Source organism: Procambarus clarkii, chromosome 18, assembly GCF_040958095.1.
Source record: "Procambarus clarkii isolate CNS0578487 chromosome 18, FALCON_Pclarkii_2.0, whole genome shotgun sequence".
In the NCBI taxonomy this organism is placed as follows: Eukaryota; Metazoa; Arthropoda; class Malacostraca; order Decapoda; family Cambaridae; genus Procambarus; species Procambarus clarkii.
In genome coordinates this window covers 26447409-26473641 of record NC_091167.1, presented here as the reverse complement: position 1 = coordinate 26473641, position 26233 = coordinate 26447409, and the positions used below count along the sequence as shown (strand labels likewise).

The 26233-nt window shown below is 40.3% G+C and overlaps 1 protein-coding gene across 4 annotated transcripts in view; it reads right to left on the bottom strand.

Annotated features, from left to right (window-relative positions):
* Positions 1 to 26233, bottom strand: part of LOC123754324 (mucin-3B) — a 100808-nt gene that overhangs the window by 55762 nt on the left and 18813 nt on the right. For all 4 annotated transcript variants that reach the window (XR_006772377.2, XR_006772376.2, XM_045736621.2 and 1 more), the window contains exons 12-13: positions 22648 to 24765; positions 533 to 20976 (exon numbers count right to left, since the gene is read on the bottom strand). Coding sequence is in view for 2 of the 4 variants with exons in the window: in XM_045736621.2 (XP_045592577.2) it covers positions 533 to 20976; positions 22648 to 24765 (22562 nt within the window). In the remaining 2 variants the exon portion in view is untranslated. The remainder of the gene's footprint in view (positions 1 to 532; positions 20977 to 22647; positions 24766 to 26233) is intronic.

The following is a 26233-nucleotide window of genomic DNA, read 5'->3' as shown; positions in this document are numbered from 1 at the left end:
ACAGAATTATATGAACATGTTTGCTGATGATGCTAAGATAATAGGACAGATAAGACACTTAGATGATTGTCATGCCCTTAAAGAAGACCTGGACAAAGTAAGTATATGGAGCACCACTTGGCAAGTGGAATTTAATGTGAATAAATACCATGTTATGGAATGTGGAATAGGAGAACATAAACCACACACAACCTATAAATATTGCCTTTGAATTATTTATTTTTAATACAAGTAAATATGGCAAGAATAGCCATAATGTTAAATTATTGAAACCTTTAACGTATTTTATTTGATGTTTGACATTTGAATGTATACAGGTCATACAGGTACTTGCTAAGTAAAATATGGCCTTCATATGATAAAATGTTCCAACCTCAAACCTAGACCATCAACAAGTTACAAAACTTGAAATTAGACATTTGTCAAGTGTCATCCAAAACTTATTTTCAGCTACTAATTGTATAATTCAATATATATATATATATATATGATAATTTCCTAGCAAGGTATCAACATACAATAACAAACATACCTGGAGAATCTGGCTGAGGAGGAGATGTTTCGTCCCTTTCTCTGCGCTCCGGTGTTAGGAAGGCCATATTCCACATGGAGTCTCGATATTCTGAGTCGTGATCACTGGCACCATCACTGTACTGAACTGATTTGTGATGAGCATGTTGTGTGCTGCTGGGTTTATCATCACAGTCATTTTCTCCTCCATTTACATCATTATCAATAATGCTGACGTCAAATTCTTCTACTGTAATATCTCCAGGAGAGGAGTCACCACAAGCATCCCCAGCACGAGCATCTCCAGCAGGAACATCTCTTGCACAAGTGCCACCAGAAGAAGAGGCACCAGAAGGGGAGACTGCAGAAGGAACATCTCCAGAAGAAGCATCTTCAGATGAAGCATTACCCAAAGGAACATCTCCAGGTGAGTTATTTCCAGCAGGCTTATATCCAGGTGAGGCATCTCCAGAAGGAACATCTTCAGGATTATCACCACTAGGACTCTCTCCTGGTGAGAAATCTCCTGGAGGCACATCTCCTGAAGGGGCATCTCCAGATGGAGTGTTTCCAGATGGGGCATCTCCAGATGGGGTATCCCTAGGAGGTGCATCTCTAGGAATGACATCTCCAGGGAGGGCATCTCCAGGGGGGTCATCTCCAGGAGGGGCATCTCCCAGAGCAGTGTGTCCCGGAGGGGCATCTCCAAGAGGAGCATCTTGTATAGATTCATCTCCTGAAGGTGTATTTTCAATAGAGAGTTCTCCAGGAAGGTCACCGCCAGGAGCATTATCAACATGAACATCTCTGACGTTACCAACACTACCACCTGTAAAAGCATTTAATGCTTTGGCAGCTTCAGTAAGATTATTAGTAGTATCAACTTTCCTATTTTGCCTGCAAATTTCATCATCCTCTTTTGTAACTGCTTGCTTTCCAAAATTTTTAGCTGTATCTTGTATTTTGCCAATTGTCTCTGAAGAGGTAATTGAACCTTGTTCTATACTGTTACCAAATACTTTTCCTGAACATGACTTTTCTGTGTGTGTACTTTTTGTTGGCATTCTACCTCTACCACTTTTAATATCAGTTTTCTTTTGGCATGGTTTCTCATCTGGCATTTTAAGTGATCTAGTTCCTTTCCTTTCTTCCTTCATTCCTTTCTTCACAGCTTCACTTAACTTGGGTTCCCTACAGTCAATACTAAGTTCGCTTAAAGAACTATAAACATATTTTTTATTACTCCTACATCTCATACGAGGAGGACTGTATGCAGGAGCATCCGGAGAAGTCCCATCCAGTCTTCTTAATGTTTCTTCAATATCATCAGTCACCTCTGGTGTTTCTAATGCTGAACTGTTTGCTTCGTTTCCTGTGAAATCTGATGATTCATTCTCCAGATTTTGTTTGAAAAAGCTCTCTACATTAACTTCATCTTTTTTAACGGGATGATTATTGGATATTCTCAAACTTCGCCTGCTTCTTGAGGTAACAGGAGTTGTTTGAGATTGCATTCTCCTCTCGGTATCGTGTCTGTTTTCCTCTTCAAGTGGTTTTCTCAATTTAAGAACATCTTCCCTCGATGTGCTTCTTGAATTAACAGATTTTCTCCTTGCAGAGACAGCCATAGTCAACGTGTCATCTTCATCTTGATTAGAAGTTGTGGTGGTATTATTCTCATCATCACTTTGCTTCTCACTATTTCTTTCTGCTACCACATTTTCTCCAAGATCATTTTTCTCATTACAACGATCTTCAATATCTTTTAAGTCACTTTCTCTATCATTAATGTCCGTATTCACTTGCTTGCTTAAGCTAATGGCATGAGAAATATCACTGTCAGATTCACTAGATGATATTCTAAGACTTCTCTTAATGCTTGCCTGAAATGTTGCATTATTGAATATCAAATTTTTAACAGTTTTCTTATTTATATCTGGATCACCCTGATTATCTTCCTCATCAGTACTAATTTTCCTTTTAGTTCTATCCCTTCTGCTTTTGTCTGAAAGAGTCTTCTTGTTCTTATTTTTAGTGTGAAAGTTGATACTTTCACCCTGTGAATCACTTGTTGAATCACTTGAATTTTCAATAGCCACAGATTTGGCTCTCGTCTTTCTAAGACTAACACCACCTTTTTCGTGTTTCTGTACCCGTACTCGCTGTCTCAAACCAGGGTGCCGACATACCCTACTGCTCTGCCTGAGCCTCATTTCCATAATTTCATTGCTACCAGTCTTACATTTTGTTGCTGTCTTGGACATGTCATTTTCTTTGCATGTCCTCAAGTCTAATTTCATGTTGTTACCACCAGAATTATCACTGTTAAAAGTCAAGTTGGAGCTGCTATCAGCACTTCTGAGACTATTCTCTTCAGTGCTTGTGCTAGTTAAAGTCTCATCAATTCTGGGTTCTAAATTTAATCCATTACCGTTTTCAGCCATGCTCAAATCCTCTACAGGACTCATTGAACTAGAACTTTCATTACGTTTATCACAACTTAACTGGTCAGAATTAGTTTCAGGGATGGCACTGTCACAGCCGTTTTTAGATCCTAGATTTTCACCATCATCTTTTGAGGCTAAATCCTCACCCTCATTTATACTACTTTCATCATTGATACTTTCTAAAGCAACAACTGTTTTGCCTATCTCTAAGCAATTTTCATCATTAATTTCTGATCTTTCATGGGCTCTCTCACTCGACAATATCTGAGGTTTAACCTGTACTGTTCCACTCACTTCATCTGGCTTCACATTCCTCTCACTTCTTCGAGGTTTCTTGCATTCATTACCCTCAGATGGACTTGATAGAATTCTTTTCTTTACAGACTCAACAAAATTTGAACCCTGGGATGATGGTGATACCTCACCATCTTCATCTGTATACCTTTCAACAAGATTGATCATTTCTGATGTAGAAGTCTGTTGGAACCGCCTCAATTGTTTCTTTGGGGCTTGGGTACTCGATTCTGAAGATAAACCAAATGATCTCTTAAGAGTACTAATAATATTAGGGGTAAGTTTTTCTAACATCACTTTAGGAGGAGTTTTCAACTTAATGTCTTGTACAAGAAAAGTTTGTGCATTTAGTTCTTGTGGTGATGTCAACTGACTTTCATCTAGTGGAGATGGGTCACACACAGTTGTTTGATTAGAATTATCACTCGGAAGAACTGCTGATCGAGGCTTATCAGAAAGATCTTTTGAACCTAAAGCTGGTGGAGTCCTTGCAGGCCTTCCATCATCTATCTTAACATTCTCTTGAAACACAGTTGGTGTAACACTTCTGACACTACTGCCACCCTTGTCTCCTAGTAGCAGAGCTTCCAAGTCTGCATCATTCATTGCCCTGATATCTGACGATTCAATTCTTTCCGAACTTTTGTTTGGGGAGCCAAGGATTGCTGCCAACTCTAGCTCAACAGAGTCTACTCTGGAGGAATAAGCAGTGCGTGGTGTGACAGGAGATGGTGTAGGAGTCGGAGCAGGTTTTATTTGGGCAGACTGTAATGGAGTGTGTTGTGCTGAGGTAGGTTGTGTTATCAGAGTAAGTGAATTGGAAGATTCTGGCGAAGAAACCTGCGGAACAGATAACTGTGGTGTGACAGGAGAATATATATCTGACTGTGATGAATCAGGTGGTGATTTATCTGATTGTGTTGCACCCTCAACAGGGTTGAGGGTGCTGTGTAATGATTTATCAAGTTGTTGTGTATCTAATGCAGGTGCATCAGAGAAAGGTAAGTCTGGTGGTGGTGTGTTTGGCAGTAAAGTGTCTGGTGGCGGTGTAACAATCGCTGAAGTGTTTGGCAAAGAAGCACCAGGCAGTGGTGTAATAGGTTGTACTGCAGAAGACTCTTGTGTAGATAAGTTTGATAATTGTAAATCAGATTCAGAATGAGATGAGGATGGGGATGATGATGGCAAATTTGTAAAGACTGATGGTTCCACTGAACTGGCTGTAACATTCAGCTTACTTTTGATAAAACTTTCTTTTGATTTATCTTTGGGTGAATTTTGCACCTTCTCAGTGCTATTTACTTTGCTGCTTAATATTTGAATATTCTCTAAATCACACACATTTTCCTCATTACTCACTGGTGGTACTGCAGCACGTATCTTTATCTTAAGGGGCATCTGTACCTTTGCAATCACCTTGTCATTTAGCTCGTTGTTCTCACTGTCTGTCACCCCTCCACTAGTAAATGCTTCATCATTATTGTCAACACACATTTCATCCCTCTCCTGCTGTCCATCGGTGTCAGATAATGAAATGTTATTAGTCTTGTCTTTATCATACATACTTTCATCTTGCTCCCAATGGGAATTACATCGCTTTAATCTTAGAGTAACATGACCAGGAGTTGGAGATTGGGGAATCAAAAAGCCATCATCTGTTCTCTTGATTTTTGTGCTCTGTTGACTTTTTTGCTTATCACTTGCTTCTTCTAGAATGGAAGAAAATCCAGAAAGTAGAGACTTTTTTATTTTAAGTGTAGGAATGGCTGGTTTACCTTGAGTATTTTTCTCCATATTGGATGTTAATGTATTTTCCTTATTTGAGCCTGAATGTTTTTCTGTGCTAGTCACTGAACATTTTTGTGAATGAGTTACAAGAGAGACCTCTAAATTCTGAGATCCCATCTTTCTTGGACTTGATTTAGAAGGGGTTTCAACACTAATATTTCCAGAGTCATTTGCACTTAATGAGGATTCCCTTGCATTAGAAACTGTAGCAACCTCCACTAATGGTTGGGAGGCATTTTCTGAAAGATTGGAAGTTCCTTCTAGTGTTACTTCCTTGAGTATTTCTGGTGCTGGGAGACTTATTTCTGGACAAGTCTGTGAATGTTCTCCTTGTTCACATGTCTGAGCATTAGCAAATGTTGAAGATGAGGTGTTTCCCTGATACTGTGATGTCACTGCATTATGATCAATGTTCTCCTCTCCTTTACTGTTGTTATTTTCTTCACTAATTGCACATAGAGCATTTGGTATATCAGTAAAGTCATCCTGCTGTTGAGCTTCTGAAGAAAATTCATTAAGCTGAGGTTTCTTGATTTTAAGAATGACGTGGCTTTCTGATCGATGCTTCTTACGAAGACGTATTTTAAAATCGCCTTGAGAAAAGTGACGTGGTGTCGAGCCTGGACCTGTGTAGTTTATTCTGTGAACAGGGGTGTACATTGGAGAACTTATGGGAGTATATGAAGGAGTAGAGTAACCTGGGGTATGACAAGGAGTGCGACTGGGTGTTCTCAAATAACTGAAATTTGGGTCTCTAAGTGGAGTTTTAATAGCATTCTTCACAATCTTTCTAGCTCTTTTGAACATGGGATTGCTTCCCTTATGGAGACTTTTCAGCCTCTGAGCAACAGGCACATCTTCATCACTTATATCATCAAATTCATAAATATTTGTGTTGGCCTTTGAACGTGAAACTTGATTTGGTTCATCAACAAAATCAATGCCTAGTGGGTCATGGGGATCACAGTGTAGTGGGACAGTTTCTGGTGATTCTCTTGATGCTGGAGAGAGGTTACATGTATCCAAATTATCATCATCATCATCACTTACAACAGAGTTCAGAGCACTGATGCCACTAATATTTCTTGATTGTTGGTGAATATCTGAGATATCAGAATTCAAAGTTTTTCTTTTCTTTCTTGATGATTTCTCAAATGAACAATCTGCAATTCTCTTACCCACCAATGTGCGTCTGATAGTTATCTTCAAATTGGAGTTTTTGTTAACCTTGACAGTAAGCTGTGGACCCATATCTGATGTAGCCAATTTATCTACAAGGTCTGGTTCACGATTACTCTGCACACATTCAGAAACCATGTGACTAAATCGCTTTTTATCTGACTGTGATGAGTTTTCACTTGACAAAAAATGAGCATTAATAAATTTCTTGGGGGGCCTTCCTCTTGGCCTCTTAGAAGTTTGATTTAACAATGAATCTGTCTTTCCTTCACTAGCAAACTTTAATCCAGCTTCATCATCCTTGCTGTTTGCAGGCAATTCTTCGTAAGAAGTATCTGCAGATGATGAAGTATTATTTAGTGATGAACTTTCTTTAGCTGCCCCAGAATCAACTTTTTGATTTATTTTCTTAGGGCGTCCCCTACGCCTCTTATTGGTGGGATGAACTGAAACACCTTCAGGGTCTTCTGGTAGTTGTATTATTGCAGCTTTATGTAAAACAAACTGATCTGTCCGAGGAAGAGCCTTAACAGATGGAGTTGGTGCATCAGAATCAAAGAATTCTGCATAAGAGACATTAGCACAGGCTCGTCTTCTTCCTCCTCGAGTATTGTGTGTTGGACATGTTTCTGTCGCAGGTGAAGGAATATCTTTAACTTGCTCAGTTTTCTTAGGACTACTAACGTTTAAATTGTTAACGGTAGATTCATTTACAAGGGAAAATTTTTTTGATAATCGTTTCCTTTTGTTTGGCTTCTTTGGACTTTTCTTAGAAGTGGTTAATTCAACGTGTGCGTCTTGCTTATTTTTTGAGTTTTTTGGGGATGAACGGTTTACCTTCTTTGGTGGTCTTCCACGTGACTTTTTTTCTGGTATTGCTAAGACTGGGTTGTCAGGGGTTGTGGAGCTTACTTCAGAACTGCTGTCAGGTGTCTGATGTTCAATTGTTTTAATTTTGTCTTGTGTCACCTTTGGAAGAAAGTCCACACCAAAATCTTTGAGTGCTGCTTTTGTTGGTAGTTTTAAAACAAGCTTTGGTCTCTCCTCAACATTATGATCCAATATACATTTATCTACAACAGAATTCATGTATTTTACTGAACATAACTCTATCTCTGGTCTACACATATTTTCTGTGCTTACATCATTTTGGGTATAAACATCAGTCTGAACTGTAGGGTCTATTCCAAAAGACTGATTGCTCTGAAAAGCTACACTCTCTTCAGATGTAACATTTCTTGGTAGGGAAGATTCTGGTTCGTGCACTGACCTAGATGCTGATGATGCAGCACTTTGAATGCCTGATTCTTCTTGAGAAAGAATATCTTGCTTAGAAGTAGAGCAATAAATTTCATTTGATGACTCCAATATGCTCTCATGTCCCTTAGATGGAGAACATGGTAGAACATGATCATTAGAAAAACACATTTCCCGATTTGTGCTGGTTTCATTTTCACAACCAAAGTTCTCTGAAGTAACATTCTTCCTTTCAGTTTGAATTAAACTATCTCCTGAAGTTTCTGTGCATTCCGTACATTCTTTTCTAGCTAAATCACATTCAGAGAATTCTCCTTGGATTATTTCTTGTTCTGCTCCCTCTTCTTCTGAAGAAGGATCTAAGCCTGGAGATCGTGGAGGAGAAAATGGAGGGGGGGAATTACCAGAAAACTGTGACGAGTCACTTGTCTGACTAGATGAACTGCTCCGCCGCCCTATAATCCTTGAGCTACGTACATTATCAATAGAATCAGCGTCACTGTCATCATGAGCTTGCATTAGGTGAGCTTTCGAAGAAATAAAGGATAACGAGGACTGTTCATTAATTTCACACAATCTCATTTCTTCTCTTAATTGCTTGGCTTCTGTGGAATCACTTTCCTTACTTATTCTATTATCAAGGCTTTCTTTATGAGTTTTATCTTCAAGTACATCTAAGAGACTTTGATCCTTAGAACTACCAGCCATAACTTTAAGAATAGACAATGTCTCACCTAGATGGTCAGATGGCAAAGTCTTCTCCACAGACGAACTAGGCCCTTTCTTAGGACGAATATCTCTTGAAGTATCATCATCCTTCAATGTCACCATTTCAGTTTCACTGGTAGCATTATCATCCTCAAATTTTGATGAAATGGTTTTCTTGAATCCACGGCTGAACTGACGCTCAGCATCTTGACTCTGGTGAATGTTCCGTAGATCGCTAAGCTGAGTTTCTGAAAGGCTTACTTCAAAGTTTGGTTCCTTTAAACCATTAGAAGGTTGTTTAACAATTATTTCAGATTCTTCTTTTGTTGAAACTGGGGCATCTTCCATGACACTAGAACTGTCATCTACTCCAATTACACTAAGAGGAGTGCTGACTTCTGCACGTGGATGGTCAACTGATCCTCTGTTAACTCTCATGAGAAATTTGCCAAGTTTCCCAGCTTGTTCTGGACGCGTTCCATCATTCTGATCATCACTGATATGCTGGGCACTTCCTGTGGGAAAGTCCAATTCATCATTCTGAGATCCATTATCATCCATGTTACTGCTATTGCTTCCATTTTCTGAAGAAGTATTTACAGTGTCATTAGTAGTTGTATTGGCTCCATTCTCATCTACAGCACAAATATTACTATTGACTGAGCTGCTGTTGCTCTCTATAGAAACAATGCCACTTGGGATAGTAGTGCCCCCATTAGCACTACTTGTAAAATTAGCATCCCCACTGGCACCACATGTGGGAGTAGTGCCCCCATTGGCACCACTTGTGATAATGGTGCCCCCACTGGCACAACTTGTAAGAGTAGTGCCCCCATTAGCACCACTTGTGATAATGGTGCCCCCACTGGCACCACTTGTAAAAGTAATGGATTCCCTGCCACAACTTGTTGTGAGAGTAGTGCTTCCACTGGCACCACCTGTTGTTTGAGTAGTGTTTCCACTGGCACTGATCACTGCACAACATTGGCTCATATTAGATGTATCTGCTGAACTGTAAGTCATCCCACACTCAGGGCTATCAGACAATATTACAGGTACATTTGGACTAGACTGGCGAGGAGGAGATTTATTTGATACGGCTGTCTTAGACTTGCTATCATTCAAAAGTTTCTGGGATGAAACATGGTGTTGCAATGATTTTCCTAGCCCCTCTAAATTAGAATTTTCCGTTACAATGGGAATACTGTTAGAGCCTAAAGAAACTGCTTCTGATAGAGGGGGTATGTTAATTTCTTGCGTTGGAAATATAGGGTCAGGTGCATCATCTACTACATTGATGGGACTATCATCTGGGGAATTCTCCTGGCACTGTTTTTGTTCCTTTTCGTGATCTTTCTTAACAATATTCTCGTCAGTGAAAACTCTATGTCCTTCTGAAACATGGGGAGGCTGCTGATAGAACTGTGATGGTGCATAATTTGGTGGAAGTATTTGCAGACGCTCCATTACAGGAGCTTGTGGAAACCGTCCTCTCACAAAAAAACGATTCATAGGTGTATACATAACACTCTGACGAGATCTAATGTGTGCAACAGTTTGATTTGGCATGCCTGGCCACCGTCTCATGTCTGATGGCATTTGCCTGCTTAGGTGAGCTAACAGTTCAATCTGGCGGGGCTGTATTTCCCTTAGTTCTGAAGAGGGATACCTCCAATACTCATGGCCATCATCATCCTTAGCAACATTCTGTGTAGGAGAATCTTCTTTCAAAGATAAATGGGATCTGGTACTGGGTTGTGCTCCATATGACCCAGAATGTTGATGGGCAACTTCTGCAGTGGCTAGCAGGGGTGGAGGTCCTGATTTTGTGGATGGTAATACAGTTTCTCTTAAATAAGGATGCTCTTTATATACCTGATGATCACTTGATCTGCCAACCATTTCTGATCTGTGCTTCAAGGTTGAATATAGTGGGTAATTCATGAGGTGCTGTGCCAAAGGAGTGACACCTGGTACACTAGGAGGAGCCATTGTTGGTATGCCTCTGTCTCCAGGAGGAGGACTAGCAGTTCCAGCTTTAGTCACTACACAACTGGGGGTTCCCCTTAGACAAGAAACAGCTTGTGATGGAGTAGAATTTCCCTGATATTGTACCTCTGAATTTTCAGAATCCTCAGATGAAATTGTAATTGACCTCTTACGAAAAGGCCAAACACGTTCATCCCGTACAGATACTTCCTGAACTGGTACAGGAAGTGAAAATTGGTGACGTTGAGATATATGCTGTGATATAGAGTCACGATATAACTGTTCGTCACAGTGTACTTGAATGCTAGACTTTTTAAGCAGGCCATCATGAAACACAGCAGATAGGCTGTTGGTACTGCTTGTGCCAGCTTTCTGGATTACTAAAGACAAGGGAGATGTCTGCTGAGTTTGTGGATCCAAATAAGGTGAAGATGTTGGTATCTTGAAAGAGTTAATGGGAGTACTTTCTGCTGACCTATCTGCTCTACTCTTTGAGCTACTTGACGATGATGGAGATTCTCTAATTCTTCGAATATGACCAACTGGAGTTGGAGGTAGTGGAGCCTCTAAGTCACTACTAGATGACATCCGACTAGACATTGGATGCTGTAATTCAACTCCAATGGATCCAAGAGAATCAACAGACTGTGTATCATGGTCTGACACTGGGCTAGGTCCAACTAGATCAGGCCGTGAACCAAGACTGACTTGCTTGGCCTGTGCAATAGGAATTGTAGGGGGCCCTGGTAAGTCTACTTTCAATGCTGTCAAGCCAGAATGTTCAAAAGCTCCAGGACGAGGTATTAATACTGAAGAATAGCTTCCAGAACCTGAAGCAGATAAATATGCTTCAAACCTATTTGGCTGTAGATTTAATAATACATTTGGACTACTGCTTCCAAGAGAAACCTTTTCTGTGAACCCTTGATCAACTTTTGATATAGTATTAGGAGATTTTAATGTTTGTCCTAAATCAGACTCTTCAGAGCTGTGTGTGGCATTAATTGTTGAAGAAATCAGTTTCTTTTTAAAATGTGATCTCATATGTGGTGTCTGCTGTGGTGCACACTCTGAGGGTGCATTCACATTAGTTATTCTCTGTACATTGTTTTCTAATTCTTGTGGTGCATATGACTGTGCATGAGTACTTTGTGGCATCTGAGGCATTGCACCTGGTGGTAAGTGATGGAGTTCCCTTTCACCTGTTACATTTGTTTGATTAAAGTCTATAGGTCTGGACTGGTGTTTCTGAAAACTTATTGGAGCAGATAAATGCTGAATGAATCCTTCAATTGCATTATGGGCCATGATACCAGAAGAAACTGTAGGTGATTTAGCCGAGATATTTAAAGCAGGTTTGATATAATCCACTGTTTCAACAGGAGATGCTGATTGATGTTCTCTGGCTGGTAGCTCATTAGATATTGTAACAACAGGTGAACCTTGAGAAATGTTTGAAGTTGTAGCTGTTGTGACTGATGGAGGAGTGACTGGGAGAACAACAGTAACAGATGGTGACATCAAAGATATGGCTGGAGATGTAACATTTCTTGTTATCAGTGGTGAATTAATAATCACACACTCCTCACTTGAGGCCGGAGAAGTCACAGGTTGTGGTGTCCTATAACTTACATTCGTTTGTGATGCCAAGTCAGAAGAAACATGACTTATAGGTGATACAGCTGTTGCAGACACTTGCAAGGGCAAAGGTACCAGTGTTTCCATAGATGATACAGGTAAGGCTGACTCTTTTGAAGTGTTTGAATTCATAGAGCTTGTGTGAGTGGGCCCTTTCAAACAGTCTGTGGTGGAAGTCAGTGTATCATAGCTCCGAGATAATGACGGTGTCAGAGATCTTGTGTATTGTGGTGAAACTGACTTAATGTATGACACAGGTGAGACTAATGCTGCCGATGATGCAGCCGTGCACGGTTCTACAAATGACACAGGTAAGTCAGAACACTCGGTTGAAATAACACTCTGAGAATTTTCAAAGTGTGCTGTCTCATTAGTTACAGATGAAACAGACTGCACAGACTGTATGCAAGACAACGACATTTCACCAATTTTTGACATCTCTAACTGTTCCACATCAGTTGACACTATTTGTACTCTTGTTTCCACAGACACTGAGTGTGCTTCAGCATCTGAAGGAATGGCTTTTGATGTGGCACTTGTTGATAACAGAGATGCCTCTTTAAAATGTGTAGATGGAGAATTATTGCTTCCCTCTTCAGACAATGAAGTAACTGTAGTGGGCAGAATGACTGGAGACTGTGTATGAGTAGGCACATCAACTGGATACACGTCAGTGTTCCCAGGAGCTGAAGAAACAAGGTTCAGGGATTCTGAAGAGGAAACTGGTAGATTATTGATAAATGAAGTAGTACCAACCATTGTTCCAAGAGAGGAAGCAGGTGTTGTAATATTCACTGTAGATGCAAGTGCTGCTGTTCCTATTGAGGAATTAATCACGGATGTGAACTGAGATTCTTTTTCCATGCTGAAGGTCTGTGGTCTGGTAATAACAGCATCTGTTTGTAAAGAAACTCCTGCTGAGGTAGCTGACATTGCAGATGTTCCCACTGAAGTTGCTTTAGTCTGTAAAGCTTCACTATTTGAATTGTTAGTAAGGAAAGAATTTGATGGAAAAATAGGACTTTCCCATGATCTTGATATATTTCCCAAGGTACTTGTCCCATTTAACAAACTTTGCAAAACGGGTGATGAATATGATGTTATGACTGCTTGCTCAGAATGTGGCAAGCATGTGGCATCTCCTGCTAATGAACCTTTAGGTTTTTCACAATCTCTAGTTTCAGCTGCCCTCTTCAAATCCACTCGCTGCGGTTCATACTTTTTACTCTCCTCAGAATCTATGCTTTCATCATGTGTTTCCTTATCATTCTTTTCAATGTCCTGCTCTTTTTGTGCATCTTCTTGCATCTGTTGTTCTAGCATAGCTTCAATTGCCTTCAAAAATAGTGGCAACTGTGAGGGCTGATTTGTGCCTATATTCTCTTTATGATTATCACCTGATGGTTCGTCACAGTTTTCTACAGCCAAATGTGTGCCCCTCATGTCATAGCTCACAACTTGCACTAGTGTAGGATTCAGAGATGGCTCACTTGTTTCACAGCTGGTAGTGACTGCCACAATGTTGTGCTCAGAATTAAGATTCCCATTGTTTTCTATATCCACTGATGAAGCTTGAGAGCATAAGGCTTCAGTAGGTATGCAGAAGTCTTTATTACTTAATTCATCTACAATATCGGCCAGCATTTTATTAGTAGGCTTGTTACCTTTCTCTAAATCGTCTTCTGTATCAAGAAGAGAAGACTGGAAAGCCTGCTGCACCATATCTAAGGTCCCTTCAACTTCACTATTATCAGATGTTGTGTGGTTAATATTGGTTTCTGAAACACTAGGTGTGGCCTGGTACAGATCACATGCTGAAGAAGGCTGCACTTCACTCGCTGTATTGATGCTGCTTTCTATAGAGCTGATTGGCTCAGTATATTGAAGATCTTGAATATTTGAATCAACAATGCTATTTCCCATAGCATCTACCGAGTTCTGAGAAAATGGAATAGTAACTTCAGGCACTGAAGCAGACACAGCCGGAAGTAATTTTGTAACGCTACAGTTATTTATTCCATCAAGATTTGCAGCTGATCCAGAAGTTATATTTTGACTGGACTGAGTATCTTCCTGAGAAACAACAGCTCCTATCATAAGAGGTAACTGAAGTGGCTGGCCAGATATAGATGCAGGAGCTCCCTGTGGAATACTGATCTGAACAGGCCCTTGCAATTGTGGCATCAATATCACTTGAGGTAAAACAGTAACCTCGTGGCCATCTTCTAATGGAAATGGAGCTTGGGATGCAGTAAGATTGGCTTGTACACCATCTAAAATAGAGCCCGATGGTAACTGTGGAATAACACCTGAGAATAATACTGGTGCAGCTTCTGGTTGAGCATTTATGACACCCTGTTCCATATTCTGATTATTACCAACTGAAGCAGACTGAGGTTGAAGCAAACTGGAGGCTGAAATTTGATTGAGATGAGACTGAAGTTGAGGGATACCACTAGAGTATAATGAATCTTGTAATTTTACACATGAGGGCACTGATTTTACAAATGTTTCTCTACGATTCGGCCTAGATAATAAAGTTGCCTTTAAAATACTTTGAGAATGAATTTCATGAGAAGCCATATTTGATGTGGATGATGGTAGTAATGTTACTAATGGTGCTGTTTGCCCACTTGTACAAAAAGCTATGCCAGTATCTGAGGAGATGCACGAAATTGTGTTTGGTGTGGTTAAGGAACAACTGGTTTCTATGGTAGGTAAATGTGAATTATGAATGCTGTCATTAGATTGTGATTCAGGAGCTAAGTCTGGCCACAATGGCTGAGAAGAAGATTTTTGCAAAATATTGCCAGGACTAGCAATGACGGGAGATGTATGAAGGCCCTGAGAAAAATTATCACAAAGTTTCACTTGATTATTATTCCCAACCAAAACATCAATGGTATTTACTTGTGATGATGGCAAACTTACAGACACTGTCATTGTTACAGCTGGCATTGTGACAGTTGAATGCGTCGTCACAGAAACACAGTCTGATGTAATGTTTGTAGAATCCACATCCAAAGTAATCTGAGACTGTGCCACTGGACTGTGGTGAGAACCAACACTTACAGGAATTTGTGCCTGAGCTATTGGACTTGAATGAGAAATAATTCCTGAAGGCATTTGTGCATGAGATACAGGAGTAGGATAAGAAGTGTCTGCAGTTACTAGTGAAGGCAAACCTGGACTGGGATGTGAATCGATACCTACAGACACCTGAGAATGAGGCCTTGGACTAGTATGAAGACAAGCACCAGCAGTCATCTGGGATTGAGGCAAAGGGCTAGAGGGAGGACATACACCTGAAGATAAGTGAGACTCGGGCATTGGGCCAATATGAGAACCAGTACTAACAGACATCTGGGACTGATGTAATGGGCTGGGATGAGAAATGGCAACAGACATCTGGGACTGATGCAAGGGGCTGGACTGAGAAGTGCCAACAGACAGCTGGGACTGATGCATTGGGCTGGGATGAGAACAAGTCCCAACAGACAGTTGGGACTGATGCATTGGGCTGGGATAAGAATGAGTGGTAACAGATAGCTGGGACTGATGTATTGGGCTGGGATGAGAACGTGTGCCAACAGACAGCTGGGACTGATGCAATGGGCTGGGATGAGAATGAGTGGTAACAGATAGCTGGGACTGATGTATTGGGCTGGGATGAGAACGTGTGCCAACAGACAGCTGGGACTGATGCAATGGGCTGGGATGAGAATGAGTGGTAACAGATAGCTGGGACTGATGTATTGGGCTGGGATGAGAACGTGTGCCAACAGATAGCTGGGACTGATGCAATGGGCTGGGATGAGAATGAGTGGTAACAGATAGCTGGGACTGATGTATTGGGCTGGGATGAGAACGTGTGCCAACAGATAGCTGGGATTTATGCAATGGGCTGGGATGAGAATGTGTGCCAACAGATGACTGAGAATGATGCAATGGGCTGGGATGAGAATGTGTGCCAACAGATGACTGAGAATGATGCAATGGGCTGGGATGAGAATGAGTACCAATAGACAGCTGTGACTGATGCAATTGGCTGGGATGAGAATGAGTACCAATAGACAGCTGTGACTGATGCAATGGGCTGGGATGAGAGTCAGTTTCAACAAATATATTGGACTGAGACACTGGGCTGGAAAGAGACCCAGAGCCTGCTGCAATATGTGAATGAAAGACTGGACTTTGATAAGGAGGAGGAACAGAACTGGGACAAGATACATCCCTTACAGACACCTGGGAAATATGGGAGACTGGACTGGAATGAGATCCAGCATCTGTGCCCACTTGGGACTGAGGCTCAGACACAGGAAGAGAACCAGTACCAACAGACACTGGGGAATGGTGAGCAGGGCTAAGTTGAAGTACAATCCTACCAGATGACTGTGAATGTGGCGATGGACTTAGAATACTCTGCTTCGTCTGGGACTGAACAAAGTGACCCGGAAGATTAGATGCAGGAGATTCAACTGACCTTATGTCTGTTTCATTATTCTCAGGAGAAAATATTGAAGGTGAAGAGACAGTTATAACACTGGGTACAGTATCCCCAGAAATACTGGCTATACAAGTTTCTGAATTGTCACCAGTAGCCGAGACAACGGGGGTTTTCCTATTTGAATCAAGTGATGTCAAATTAAAGTGTGTGTTATTGTCATCAAAAGGCTGAGAAGACCCTGTGGAGGTTTTTGTTTCATGTGATGTGCTTGTTATATCAGATGTGGCTGAAGAATTAATTACCTCTGATCTACAAGAAACAGCCATTAAAGGAAGGCTCGGAAAAGGGCTTTGAGGTACATGTACAGGAGTTTGTGGCATCGGGCTCATTACTGGTCCTGGCACTGATGGTAGTACAGGCATGGGGCTATAATCTCCCCCCCCATAACCTAACTCATTAAGTGGACTTGCCACTGAAGTAGAATTTGCAGGAGTATTAAATCTATCTGAATCTTGTACAGAAGCTCGAGGAGTTTGATGAGATGTCAATAGGTCTTGCCGTGGAGTGTAGGATGTTTGTAAAGGTGTCAAAGGAGGTTGTAATGGCGTAAAAGGATTTTGAAAAGGAGTCTGAATAGGTGTCAAGGGTGCTGGTATAGGTGTCAATGAAGCCAATGGTGGTGTCAGAGGAGTTTGTGAATGACTAACACTTGCTGTTGTTTGAGATGTATGAGCTGGAGTCTGAGATGTAGGCACAGATGTCTGTGGGATATGAAGAGGTGTTTGAGAAGTATGTGTTGGTGTCTGTGGGGTATGAACATTTGGAGTGAAGGGCATGTAAACAGGAGATTGTTGAACATAACACTGTGATACATATGATGGAGTTTGAGGTAATGGACTCATCAAGGGGCCAGGTGCTGAAGGCAATGTAGGCAGAGGACTTAATGCATTAGTCCTATGATCATCATTTTCTGCTCCAAGGCGATTAGGTGTTTGTGGCATAGGACTCATAATGGGTCCTATCGATGGGTACACAGGTTTTGGACTCCACCCTGGATGCTGATGAAAATAATCATCCTCTGAATATTCAGGCACTGGAGGGACTGGACTTTTGGCTGGGTTTGGAGAAGTTGTTCTTAAATTATAATTTGTGGTGGGGAGCTGTGCTGGTGGCATCTGTGGTAAATGAGCTGGTGTTTGTGGTATTGGACTCATTACAGGATCCACAGAAAAGTGTTCAGTAGCCTCCCGAAGGCTGCTAAACTGGCTTTCATGTGAAGCCAATGATGGGTGATCTTCGCCATCTGGCATTCCACGAGGTGTAGCAGGCATGGGACTCAGTAATGTTCCTGTCACTGAGAAGTTGTCCCCCATAATATGCAATGGAGTATTAGCAAGTGGACTAACCATGGGCCCTATTAAAGAAGGAAGCACCGGCATAGGACTCACATGGAATGGAGATGTTACTCGTACTGGAGTAGGAGGGATAGGACTCATCATAGGGCCAGGGGCTGAAGGCAATATAAAAGATGAGCTGGATGGAGTTATGGATCCTGCCAGACTCACAGACGGTTCAACTGGACTGAGAGGTTGCAATCGAGACATAACATCATCTTGTGATTGATGCCTTGGTGTTGGAGCCATGGGACTCATCGGCGGTTGTACTGTATCCAAAGTAGGTAGAGAACTAGCACTACTGTCCGAGAGAGGGCCCGAATCATCTCGATGCGCAGCAGGGGTGCATGGTATAGGACTCATAAGTGGTAATGATGCATCTATCAGGGGAAAGACAAAGTCATCTTCATAATTTTCAGGCTGCTTCTTTGAATCTAGCTTTGCTTTAACGCTCATTGTGTCTTCAGTACTTTTTCGATTTGACTGATCTGGAGAATCTTTTTTCAAATTTGTTGGTTCACTCACATTAATGCTTTTTCCTTTACAAAAGCTAGATTCTAAAGTAGGAAAAGACTTTAAAGATTTCTGCTTTAAACCATACTCATGTACAGGTTTCTGTTCATTTTGCTTTCTTCCAAAAGACCCTTGAAACTTGTCATGCTGAAACTGATTTTGACCACCTAATGATCTGGATTGAATTCCTGGTGGACGAGACCGGTTTTCTGACTGAAAATTATTATTATAAGATTGCTGAAAATGAGGTCTATGTCTTGATGGAAATGATGACTGGTTCTCATGTTTATGGGATCTTTGACCTGACAAATTATAGTTCCCTGATGAAGACTGCATGGATCTTCCACTTTGTGGTGGTCCATTCCTAAGAAGTGTTCGTGATCTATCTTCCTGTGAAATATTTGACCTATTTCCTGGTGATACATGAGGCCAATTTTCCTGTGAATATTGAGTTTGATTTTCAGATGAAGAGTATGGTTGGTAACCTGGTGATGCCTGTGATCGGTGTCCTGATGACGACTGTGGATGGTTTCTTGGTGAATATTGTGGCCTATTTTTTGGTGAAGAAACAGACTGGTGTGTTGTAGAAGCTGAATTCATATTTCTATCATGTTGTTGGCTTCCATACTGACTACTCCTAATCCCTGGATAAAAATGGGATCGGTTTCTTGGTAATGAATGGGAGCGATTTTCCACTTGAAGTTTACTTCTGTTAGGAGACTGATGGCGACTACTAGGCTGTGATAATGACCTAGCATTATCTGCCGTGATGCTAGAGCTATTTATTCTCGAAAGTTGAGATGACGGCCGGCTTCCTCCTGGTCTCTGGATCCCAACAGGCCTTGAGGCACGGTACTGGGGTTTGTTTGTTTTTGACCCGGTGTCACAAGTATATGCTGTTGATTGGCCAGAAGTTGGAACTAAAGTTGGTTTTTTCCCACTGTCTTCTCTACTGGACTCTCTATGTCCCCTTTCAAAATGATGAGAGGACTGTATGGGTCTTACAGTATGCCGAATTCTAGAATCAATTTTTGAGCCACTTGATGTGTTAATGCTTTTATCAATTTCATATCCCCCCGAAGTCGATGGCTGGCTGTTTATTTTATTATAGTCCTTCGGTACAGTGGTTCTCCTATCCTCTGAAATGCGCTCTACCTTTTGTGGAATTCTGTCTCTGTGATATAAATCTCCAGGGGTTGTTTGCTCAAATGTTCCCTCAGTTTGTGGTTTTCGTTCCTGATTTTTTCCTCCAAAATGAGATTTGAATTGAGTGTCACGTTCCACTGTATCCTTCACATCACTTTTATGATCTGCATACCTTGACCTAGGCTCTTTCAAATGACCATACGAGCTCAAACTTCCTCCATATCCACTAGATGAGGGTACTTGTTTTGAATCTTTTTTATTCTTTTCATTTTGTCTTTGGCTTGCTTCAGCAGATAATAAGTTTTTTTTGGTTTTATTGAAGGAATCACTCACACCACACTTCTCTTTCTCTGCTCTTTGTTGAGAAGAAAATTTGTTTCTAGATTTATCTGTAATAGATGGCTGATTGTTCACAGGTAACAGGTCACTTAACTTAGATTCTTGTTGCTCTTTGTGGTGAAGACCTCTTGGCAACATTGAAGAACCACTTGTCAAATCTGTAGATGAAGGCAACCTGTCCAATCCCAACGAATGTGAGGCTTCTTTATCGGTTGTTTGAGGGGTGGAGGATGAAGACCCACCTCCAGGTGTCCTGGGTCGCTCTAAAGGTGTGTGAGGCATGAAGTCAGGATCAAATACAGACTCAAACTGCTGATAACTTATTTGACTTGAATCTTTACTTGCTTCACTGGAAAGAATATCCTGCACTTCCTGACTACCCCCTGGGGTCACTGGTCTCTCGGGAGGACTACCCACATCAAAATCGAAGACATATTCATGCACCTGTTTCTTCTGTATTTGTAAAGCATCTTTGGAAGGAGCAGCAAATGAATGATCTCCACCAACTTCTCGACCAGGAGTCTGAGGACGATCAGGAGTATCATTTTCATCATCAAAGTCGAAGCTATCACTCGATGGCTCTACAGTTAGAGACTTCATCTTATCTGATGTTGATTCAACTTCAGATAATGGAGGCGAAAAAGATCCAAATAATCTGGCAATTTTTTTACGAGATTTCTTCTTAGAAACATTGTTTACTTCAGGTGCTTGACTACTCTCATTAGAACAAGGAGAAGGTTTGCTTGTACCTGTACTCTGTTTTAATGTATTGCTTTTAGCATCCTTCTTTCCTGCATCTGGACTGGAAACTTCCTCTTGTAGAGACCAAGACTCTTTCAGTGGATTCCCTGGAGTTGGTGGGCAATCAAGATGATACCAGTCAGGGTTTTCAACATCAGACAATTTCCTATGTTGTGAAGACTGAATTCTCTTGGTAGAAGTTGACATGTAAGAAGAGGAAGACTGAGATGGCTTCAGCTGTGAGGATGGTGAGTGTCTTGGACTTGGAGATTGATCATGGACTGGCAGAAAACTTCCTGGTGTATGGGGAGCAACATCATAGTCAACATCAAATGGATAAGATCCTTCTGTGCTGTCTGCCCGAGAATTACGCCTGACCAGTTTCTCAGGAATACCTCTAACACTTTGGCCAGGTTTTTGAGAGCTTTGTAATTCCTGATTCCTTACAGATGATGCAAGTTTTGACTGGTGGTTACTTTCTTTTCTTGCAGAATTGTTTCTTGAAGGAATATAAGAGGAGCTGGCAGCACTTACCTGATTTTGTCCTTTAATTTCACTGGCATATAATTCATTTTGTGCCTCGGATCTGAAAAAGCATAAAAATAATTAATTTTTTTTTTTAATGTACAAGAAGGCAAAATCTAAAAAATTAATTAGTAACTGGACATGTTTTGAACTTAGCCAGTAAAGAAAAAGTATTCCCAGGCCATCATGGAATAAATAAATCAAGCATTATATGTAACGAGATGACTTTTTTCATTGAAAGCTCTTACATGTCAATGTTTGCAGATGCCACAATACTTATGAGACATGTACAGTACAAGCGAAGATTACTGTACAGTGCATTAAAGGATGGCCTTGACAAACTATAAAAGTGCACACACACACACATTGATAAATTTCAACCCTGGCCACTGTAAAGTAATGAAGATGGGAAAGGAAGAAGAGACCAGAAACAATTTACACAGTAAGGGAAAAGATACTACTGAAATCTGAAAGAGAATGAAGACTTGAGAGTGGATATAATTCCAGCAAAAACACCAGAGGCTCACAAACAAGATAACATCAGCTGACAAATATAAGAATATTTTAAAACCTAACTAGGTCTTTTTTTTTTTACGATAACCTACACAGCCTATTAAGGCTAATACTACAATATGCAGAAACAGCATGGAATGCCCACATGAAGCACAAACTTTAATTATATAGTTTAGAGGTTTGCAATAAGGCTACTGTATTGTAGTGTCTGAATCAACTGAAAAAATTACAAAGGCAAGGTAAGAAAGCTCAATCTTATAGACTGAGAAGAAAAGGAGAAGCAGAGTGGATTTAATCACTGCATACATAGTATAAAAGGGGAAATAAATAATAGTAGACAAGGCTAGTATCATTAAATTGAGAGAAAAGACCAGAAGACATAGGTGGAAGCTGAAAACAAACGAATTCAAGAAATTTGAGGAAATGCTCATATATTGTACATAATTATAATTCACTGTGTCAGGGAACAGGAAGCCAGAGTGTATTCATACACATCAGGCTCCTATCAAGGTCCCCTTCCCCCAAGGTCAAATTACTGACCCTACCCAGAATGCATCCCCACAACAAGCTGAATAACTCCTGGGTACCTACTTACTGCTAGGTGAACAGGTGCATTAGGTGATAGGAAATGTGCCCAACCATTTCTGTCCCGACTGGGATTTGAACCCGGGATTCTCGATCGTGTCGAGAACGAACCCAACTACACTACCAGGACCCTTAAATATGGTTACCAAGTGGAATATGCTGAAATAGGAAGTAATGGAACCCATCTCTATCTTAAGGATAACACTATTCATTAACTGAATAATTTTTATCTCCATCTGCACATATATCCTGCAGCTGGGGCCAATCATGTAAGAATGTAAAGAGGTCTGTTCAAGGGGTGGGGGGGGGGTGGTGGTATCAAGGTACCACCTGGTAGTGATCAGGATTAGTGACCTAATGGGCCATTTAGTAGTCAGCTAGTGGTTCTTAGCAGTCCAGTGTCTCCCTTGTGCCAGTACTGCATGACTAAGTTGGGACAATTTAATAACTTTCCCCACTGTTCCTGTGCAGAATGTTTATCTGCCCCAAGTGACCTAGATCTTAACCAGAGATCAGTTGGGCATTATCTTAAGAAACAACTGCATGGGATAGCTCAGAAATAGAGAACAGCACACTTAAGATAAAATCCTTAGGCCTAGATATTAAGTAAAAACAAAAACAAAAATTGTCTTACCTTAAATTTTTTTGCTTGCTTTGTGTCTTCTCCCTTTCCTTTCTCTCTCTCTTGCTGAACTTTGTACTTGTCCCAGGAATGTCTTTTGTTATTGCAGTAAGGCTTTTCACTGATTGACTTCCACCTACACATTTATTGCCTTCCACTGGCTTGGTATATTCTTTTGTTATAATCTTTTTGGACACATTTTCATCTTCAAAATTGTTACCAACTTCTATGGCATTTGCATTGTCATAGTCACTTGCATAAGAGGTTAGATAAGGTGACTCTTGGATTGGCATAGTTGATGTTCTTTCTTCAGATAAATTATTTGATTCATTCTCCACATTACTGTCACTAGCATCCATTGGTTCAACTTCAAGATCAATGCCATCAAAAAGTGTCATATCAAATGCTTGCTTTAAAATATCTTCCTTGTCTGAGGGTTCAGTAATTTTTGACTCGTTATCTACTGATTCCATGACATCATTATTTGCAGCTAATGTTCTAGTATTATTTGGTACATCTGCATCAGATTCATCGGATATTGGTGAGTATACCGAGTGTTCAGAGTTTTGACGTAGTATTGTCTTTACTGACCCAGGAAAAAGTGCAGTGTCTGAAGAACTTGGTTCGGATTCCTGCTGAGCTTGTGTAGCATAGTTTCTTCGACCGGCTTTATGGCTCTGACTAGACAGTTCAGGATAATTGGGCTGCTGACCACTACTGTGTGTATTTAAATTTTGTTGATAGATTTGAGATTGAGAAACAGCCAATTCCAATTTATTATGCCCCCGAATATTCATTGTTCTGTGTAAACTCTCATGAGAAGAGGTAGCACTATAATTGGATGATGCCTTTGACATTAACAATAAGCCTGATGGATTTGGGTTGTTTGTTGACGGTGCAGGCGATCGTTTTATACCGAGATTACTAGGTTGTTGTAAAACATAATTAGGTGGCAGCCCCATATGAGAATTGGTGAGACCACTGACATTTACTCTAGTGTTTGTGTTTGTAACAAGTGCTGGTACAACAAGAGCCTTCCCAATGCCAGGAACTCTTTGAGATACCCCAATGTTTGACAAAGGAGTGATATTCATTGGTCCTTGCATGGCCGTCAATGCTGAAGACTGCATAGGTGAATGAGACTCCTTGTTCAGCAGGGCAGTGGTTGAAAGCTGTGATTGATTGGTTAACTTTCTACTCCCTCTGGAAGACTTGCTCTTAGCCTGTGAGCATGTGTTACCCTGTAAAGCACTACTACTAATAATACTAGAACTCTGGCCATCCCCTAAATTCATATGTGAAGATATATCCATGAAGTCTGGGAGATCAGGTATTGTATTAATACCTAAGTCAGAGGGAACAGAGGATGAAGAATTACCAGGTACACTGTTAAGCGATGAAGGCACTGGACCCTGGGAAGCTGTAGAGTAAGGCACAGAGGATGAGACATGATGTCTCACATGATGGCCTTGGTGCTGTGAATGGGAGTGTTGAGATGTTAATGCAACTCGAGACCCTATATTTGCATTTCCTCTGTTCCTTTGTGTAATATTTTCACGAAACGTATCACGTGCATTATCCGAGGCAGTTCTACTATTATGATTAGTCTGTCGCTGAGATGCCACAAAAGATGTGTTTCTTTCAATGTTACGTTGGGAATTTGAATTGTTGTGAGATGTGTGTTGTCGTCTGTTTTTGCGTGAAATAAAATCATTTGCACCATCAAACTGCGGAATCACAAAATCTTCATCACTTGATTCGCTATCACTACACTTACAACTTGTTACCTTTTTACCCCTAGAGCATATAGTTCTTGTAACACTACGTCTCTCGTACGAAACTAATTTCTTGGGCAAATTTGTCACTGCAATAGAAGCTTGTTGGCTAGGCTGAGTTATTTTACCAAAAGTAGCAGCTTTGTCTCTGTTACTACAGTCTTGTGTTATTTTCAATATCACAGGATTCTGTTTCAAGATTTGGGCACTACCAGAAGGCACAAAGGTTTCTCGCGCACTAAAACTCTTAGTTCTTACTGCAGACTTAAACTGAGGCTCAGAATCAGCAGGACCATCAAGTTGTGGTATGCTAAATGACGGTTCAGTATCTTCCATATCTCGGTCTGCTTCCATCCTGAGAAACAAAATTATACAATTATTTTTAGAGCAAATTAAAATGTAAAATACATAGTAAAATAGATCTAAGCTTGAATACTGATTTTTATTAGCCTTAGTACATAAGAGTTTGTACTGTACATGAATGTCCAGTTTAGTACTAGCCTACTAAACCCAGAACAGCACTCATATTTGATGTGATGGATATGAGAGCCATAGGTAAATCATAGGTATATCACCCTTTTCAAATTATTTTTCTCATCAAATAAAATTGATAAAAATACATTACAGTATTGAACAGTACAGCTTATATCACATACTCGGAATAACTTTTCCTCATGGCCACACAGCCAATATAGCAAGCACAATTTTCAAATCTCGGCCAATGAGAACTAGTATAATGCTGTATAATCTCGGTTAATCAGACTTAGTGCAATATACTGTACAATCTGTCGTGGACACCTAACCCACATATCTGAAAAACAGAATTGACATTCTGGTCCCTCCTGGACCATTACCAAGGTGTTTAAATCAAATTGATAATGATCCAGGACAGACTGAAATATCACTTATTTTTTTTTTCAGATTTCTAGGTTAGGTGTCTAATTTTCAGCCATGTTATTGTGACTTTTTGCTTTCAATCTGTCTTGATTTATGACAGTATGTATGTTAATACCTACTATGTAAAAGAATTCATATCACAAAAAACTACCCGTTGCAATAAATACTTATGGACTAATTACACGATATAAGAATAAATACACTAATTAGGGTAGTTCTATTGCAATTAGGGGAAAGCGTGCATTGTATTGTTTGTTTCCAAGGCTTGTAAAAGGCTTCTTTCCCATAACTGCATTCACCAAAAATGATACAAGGTAATTTGTATGATTAACCTGCAGGGATCCAGCTATCACCAAATTCTTTAATTTGTACAAATAATTTATAGTCTTATAAATTTGGCCAAGTTGTTGACTAGTAGCTTGATGAGAAGTTGGATGTGATTTGGGATCAAATTGCTTGTAAATTTGAAGTTCAACATCAACTTCTACCTGCATTCCTTTACTAATAAATTTTGTATGCACATTAATAACCATTTATTGGAAGAGAACAATTATTTACCTTTCACAATGCCAATAAATTGTGTATATTAGTTAATGAATTTACTTGTATTAAAACTATACAATCTATACACTTTTTTTCTGTCATAACAAGATGGCTTAAATTTTCACAATTTCAATGACACCCAATATATTGTATAATCTCACCCAATGACAGTGCAGTATATTGTATAATCTTGCCCAATGACAATGCAGTATACTATACAATCTTGCCCAATGACAATGCAGTACACTGTATAATCTCACCCAATGACACCTAGTGTCATATAATATACATCTCGCCCAATGATAATGCAGTAAACAGTACAATCTCGCTAATGACAGTGCAGTATGCTATACATCCTCACCCAACGAGTGCAGTATACTTTA